Here is a 6,041-nt window from a genome sequence, read left to right as displayed (position 1 = left end):
TATTTCTTTTCCCTTCTGTGGCCTAATGATGCTGATGGCCTACTCTTTCCATAATGAGAATCTACTTTGCACGTTAGTACATTATAGACCATCGTACCCATTGTCTGGAGGTTTATGACTGTCATCTCATTAATATTTGTAACAATCCTGAAAGCAATTCTAAATATTATGCTAACCATCTTTAAGATTATGTAGCAGAGGTACAGAAAGATTGTATCTACTCTTAGCCTTAAAGGTTGATAAACCAATGCAGGGTGCTAGAACTAACTTACTCAGGACCTTACACTTGCCAGGCAGGTGCTATGCTGCTGCTGAGCGATTTCCCTAACCCTAGAACCCTTTCTGTGCGTGTACTTTCCAATACTGCTTCATAAGCCTGTCCTATAGTCACACTTCCATTGATTTCTTCTGGAGTTACTCTATGGAAAGGAAAAATTACTTAACATTTGGAGACTAGATTGCATTGCTCTGTAATGAACTCTGGTGCTCTATATCCTAATTTAGATACAAACTCCTCAAACATGAACATCTGTGTAGGTCTGTTAGCACGACACTGTGTCTCAGTAGGCAAAGGCAGAGGTACAACACGTACTTGGGGAATGGCAGTCCTTTGCCTAATAGACTCTGCAGTGTACTTGCAGATCTAGGATCTTCCCTACTAGGACTTCTTGTTTCTGTCACCCACATTTTTACTCAATTTGATGTAGACTTTAGTTATTTATACTATCTCTCAGGTCACTAGACAAATTACTACCTTTGTACATGTCTTGCTGCTATGGTTCAACCATTCAACTACTGACATTGCTTTTTTTCGGTCTGGCCTATTTTCCTCTGAAAACACGGACCTTCAGTAGTTGGGTTTTAGATTTGGTCTTTTTTTCAGAAAAAGCTGATGACATAACAAATGCTGCTGTTGGATATAATGCTCATTTAAAGTTTTACTAATTATAAAGGGCCATCAGATAGCTCAGCAGATTACAGCGCCTGCTTAGGCAGACTGAGGGACTAGGGTTTGATTCTTGCCCTGTCGTGCCAATCCTGCCCCTAGGGTGTGCTGAGATGGTGACTGAGATTGGGTGTGGTGGTGCGTGCCTATAATCCCCACTCTTGGGAGGCTGAAAACAGGAAGATCACTATGAGTCTGATCTGTGTAGTGAGACCCTGTAGACCTTGTACTAAGTATATAAAAAGTAAAATAAAATAAAATAAAGTTTTGCTAGTTGTGTAAAAAATTTTGCATACTCTATGAACTGGTATAGCATATTTAGGAAATAAGAACAATATCCAAATTTAGCAAGATTTCTTTTACAGAAATTCTAAATTCTTTCCTTATAAGTTCTTTAGCTGTCCACTATTTCCTACTAAACATTTATAGTATTCTAGTATGTTTTTGAAAAAAGGAATTAAGAGACTAATTTTTGTAACAGCATGTAAATTTGTGAAGCCACTGATTCACTGTTGATGTCACTTATTTGGTAAAAGTATGATTATTTGTGGAGAGAATATAGATGCTCTAAGAAAATAGTTTAACAGAAATTAGTTGTCTAGAATTATCAGTGTATGATTTTTGTTTCCTTGGTTAAGAGAATGCATTTATTTTCACACAACTCAATTTCACCATTCAAAGGTTAGATGGTTGATCCAGCCTAGAAATCCAAAACAATTTTTTAATGGAATGGGCTAATAATTTAAATTCTCTGATCATGATGGGGAAAAAAAAAAGTCTGTCCATTTATATCCATGATTGATTTTAAAAGTTCTTTGTCATAACCAAAATTTGGCTAGGTTTCAGTCTATGTTTATAGCCACCATCCCCCCCCCCCAACACATGGAAAGTTGTACGGTAACTACAGATGCACTAAGACCTATCAATTTGAAATAGGACTTAAGAAAACTACCTTCTTAAGTTAGCCTTTCAACTTTGAGACTGCATTTTTAATCTGTACCCCCAGAAAAGTCCTTTATTACCAACATGTTTGATAAAAGTAAATTTCCATCTAATTCTTAATTCACAAGAGTTCAGTTTTCTATGGAAAGATGCTGAGCGCACTGGCCACAGCATCAGTGTTAGAAGTGTATACACCTATCTTTCGCAAGAGGGAACTTTTCCATGCCAGGCAGGAAAGTATGACATCTCTGGTTGGCCACGGTCTCTACAGTGCCATTTTGGCCATCAAAAGAAGGTAACATTTCCAGTTTCCCTTACCAGATTTGACTCCTGGACTCGCTATCCAACACAGCTCCCTCGGCCTCCCTGCAGCCCCAATGTCACGCCCTAGGGAGGTATCCCACAGGTGGCCCCGGATGCAGGATGCAATCCTCTGTCGCTACAGGTCACGGAGTAGAAGAACTACTGACGTGCCCTTCAGGGCCGCCAGTTTCACAGGACTATGTGGTAAAGTCGTCACTACGCTTCCTTCTCCCAGGGCTGCACAGTCCCTCTCAGCACTTCCGCCACCGGGCTCTAGACCCAGGAAGTGACGCAGCCTCTCTGCAGCCAGGCGTTGCTCCGCCTCTTCAGGCCCCGCCCCTTTCAGGCCCCGCCCCTCGCGCCTGCGCAGTGGCGGCCCAGAGCCGCGCAGCTGCAGTGGCGCCTTGCTGCGGAGCCCGCCGCTCGTTCGCCATGTCAAGTCCCAGCAGCCGCAAGTTCAAGACCGGGGACCTGGTGTTTGCCAAGGTGAAGGGCTATTCTCCTTGGCCTGCTAGGGTCGAGCAGATATCCCAACCTAACCGGTACCAGGTGTTCTTCTTCGGGACCTACGAGACGGCCGTTCTGAGCCCCAAGCGTCTCTACCCCTACGAGGAGTGTAAGGAGCGGTTTGCCAAGGCCAGTAAGCGCTGGGGCTTCAGTGCGGGGCTGTGGGAGATCGAGAATGACCCCAAGGTCAAGGCTGCCCATCTGGGCCCCCAGGCAGGGGCGGCAGAAGAGGCGGCGGCAGGCAGCGCCAACGCCTGTGACCTCGAGCCCCAGCCCCAGCTCGAACCCGATCTAGAGCCGGAGCTGGAGCTGGAGCCGGAGCTGGAGGCCGAGCTGGAGCCGGAGCTGGAGCCAGAGCTAGAGCTGGAGCCGGAGCTGGAGGCCGAGCCAGAGCTGGAGCCAGAGCTAGAGCCAGAGCTGGAGCCGGAGCTAGAGCCAGAGCTGGAGGCCGAGCCAGAGCTGGAGCCGGAGCTGGAGGCCGAGCCAGAGCTGGAGCCGGAGCTAGAGCTGGAGCCGGAGCTAGAGCTGGAGCCGGAGCCGGAGCCACAGCCACAGCCACAGCCACAGCCACAGCCGGAGCCGGACCCGGACCCGGACCCGGACCCGGACCCTGAGCCCACCGAGGACCAGCAGGATAAGGCCCTGTTGAAGCGGGGCATGGAGGACCCACCTGGGGATGCCCCCAAACGGTCCAAGGCCTCCTCGCTGAATGGCCCGGAGCAAGAAGAGGAAGCTGAAAAGGAAGAGGAGAAGGATGAGGAGGCAACCAGGGAGGAGCCTGAGGAAGAGGCCAACAAGGCCATGGCCCCAGGTGGCCTGTAGTCATTACCTTACAGAAAGAGCCCCTACCGACCCTGCTGCACCCAGCTGTGGATGGAGAAACCCTTCTGGCTACACCGTGGGACTCCTCCTCCCACCTCCACCATTCTCTTCTCCGCTTTTTCCCCAATCCTGGCCCCAAGCAACTTGATGGGACAAGCTACCTGATGGGACAGACTGCTTCATGGTGTAGTTACTTAACAGGACATACCACCTGGAAAGGACTCATTACCTGGAATGGACAGGAGGCAGTTAGATGGGACAGACCACGTAGGAAAGACTGGTCACCTAGAAGGGCCAGGCCACCTGGAACAGGCAGGCCCATTGGATGGGACAGACCACTTGGATGGGACAAAATACCAGAATTCCACCTGCCTGATCACCATTTGTCATCCAAGTCAAGGCCCTTGTTGCCCAGCACGAGGCACCATCGTGTCTTTTGGGATCTCAAACTACTTCTCAGTGGTGCTATTAACGTGGGTCGGGTTCTCTCTAATTCCTAACACACAGCCTCCCCTGCCTTAGGCATCCTGTACTTCTACCTTGAAATCCAGTAGGAGTAATAAAGGAGAATGAAGAGCAGCTGACTTCCAGGAACCCATCAACTGCAGTGGTAGGGGAGCAGAAGGGTAACATCTAACTGTTGCACTTCTTCCTGTTCCTTCAAAAACAGCTCTGTTCTATAAATTCCAGGAAAGTGAAACAGCTATTAGGAAAGGGCCTTCCCTTACTAATCCTTATGTCAGTCATGGAGTCCTGGGGTTGATCATTTTTTTGTGTGCGAAACCATTTGTGACACCCCAGTATTTCTGCAATCTGAAGGGATCACTTTGCCAGTAGAGGACATGGGCAGATTGGGAGAAGTGAGGATGAACAGACTCCATGCAGATACCTGAGGCCATCCATGAGAGGCCCTGGAGAAACCTTTGGCTGCCTGTTCTTTCTCCTTGCAGCCTGAAGGCCACCGTGGTTATGTACCTCCTATGTGTAAAAAGAAAGGCACAGATTTTAAGCAAACTTTTAAATAAAAGGAAGTTTTTAAAAATTAAGAAGTTACTTTGGGTGTGCCTCTATTCTATTCCCAGGTGTCTTGGTGGTATACCTGTGGAGGCTGCCTTTCTGGGTTCAGTATGTTTGTTCTATGAGTTAGGGTTTTGATATTCTGTTTTGGTGTCTGTCCAAATGCTCTCACTTGGTCTCTTTGGTACTGTCACCAGATCCCATAAGTAATCTGAGAAGGAAATAAGTGTCCTCTCTCAGCCTCTTTCTGGTGGGCTCTCTGTGCCTTCCTTCATCTTTTCTCGCTTTAACCCCTGCCCTCCTCCCTTGGGCTCTGATGAAAATGGTTGATGGAAACTACTTCACTTCTCAATAAAAATTGTTGATAGCTTTAAAACAATTATCTCAGGTCTGCTTCTTGGATTCTAAAGAATTGGTTCTCATACGCAATACTTCATTTGGTTTCTCTACATCCTATGTGAAAAGTATCACGTACCGTACAAGAATGTTTTAGAATGAACATTGCGAAATCTTCCTCCTCTGAAAGCATAGATAAGGGTAGTCATTTCACTCTATCAGTCACTGCTGCTGATTTAAATGAATGGACACAGGTTTATTTGAAATATTTGGATAAGTTGAAACACTAACTAATATCCTGCCAGGCAACTGATCTTGAGAAAAATAAGGGTGAGAAAATTGATTGGCCACCCACTCCCCATTTTGGACTGTTGCCTCAGATAATGCTATTTCCCTTAACAGCCTTTCCCATGAGGTGCTTTATATTTCCACTTTTAAGAATATGTAGTATCTGTGAAATGTTCTCCATCTTTTCAGTGACTTTGTGCAAATATTGGATCTTCAAATAACCTATATATTGAGGTGACTGGTGCTGGGTTCCTCGGAGCTGTGTGCCTAGAGAGGTTTCAGTAAAATACAGAAGTCTCCACAGAACAAGATCTGCCTTCTGTAAATGAAGACAACCCTGTTTCCATTCCTACTTAAAAAAAAAAAAAAAAAAAAAAAAAAACAAAAAAAACACACACACACACACACACACAAAAATGCTACTCTTGTACTTAAAGTTTATCTAAGGTAGATGATCTTGTATTTTTTTCAACAACTGCTATTTGCAACAATATATAGTAGAAGTTACTGTTCATTGATTACCTAGTATGTACCCTGATAAACAATTCTATTTTTGTAATAAGCCAGGAAGTTAGGTATCCAAATTTTCCAAAGAAAGAAGCTCTGGTTCAGGGAGTTAAGTTGCTTTTCTACATCCCACAGAACATTAAGGATTCAAACATACTTTACTGGTCCAAACAGCCTAAACTCTTATATATTGTACATTCAAGAAAGACTATGAATTCAGAAGTGAATAAAATAGCTACTTTAGTATTAAGAAATGATCATTACAATAGCTAATATGAATCTGTGACAAGAAGCACACAATCTGGGAATATTCAACCAGAAGTACTATAAAAGACTGTCAGTTTATGAAAGAATCAGTCTCCCAGAGACTGAC

The 6,041-nt window shown here is 45.2% G+C and overlaps 1 protein-coding gene across 1 annotated transcript; it reads left to right on the top strand.

Annotated features, from left to right (window-relative positions):
* Nucleotides 1-2,599: 2,599 nt before the first annotated feature.
* On the top strand, nt 2,600-4,860 carry Hdgfl1 (HDGF like 1). The gene is made up of 2 exons (XM_004640177.2): nt 2,600-2,884; nt 3,026-4,860. The coding sequence occupies exons 1-2, from the start codon at nt 2,624-2,626 to the stop codon at nt 3,518-3,520; spliced, it is 756 nt and encodes a 251-aa protein (XP_004640234.1). The 5' UTR covers nt 2,600-2,623; the 3' UTR covers nt 3,521-4,860.
* The last annotated feature ends 1,181 nt before the right edge of the window (nt 4,861-6,041 follow it).

Source organism: Octodon degus, unplaced genomic scaffold (assembly GCF_000260255.1).
Source record: "Octodon degus isolate 3935 unplaced genomic scaffold, OctDeg1.0 scaffold00119, whole genome shotgun sequence".
NCBI classification, from domain to species: Eukaryota; Metazoa; Chordata; class Mammalia; order Rodentia; family Octodontidae; genus Octodon; species Octodon degus.
This window is presented reverse-complemented; position numbering and strand designations above follow the sequence as displayed.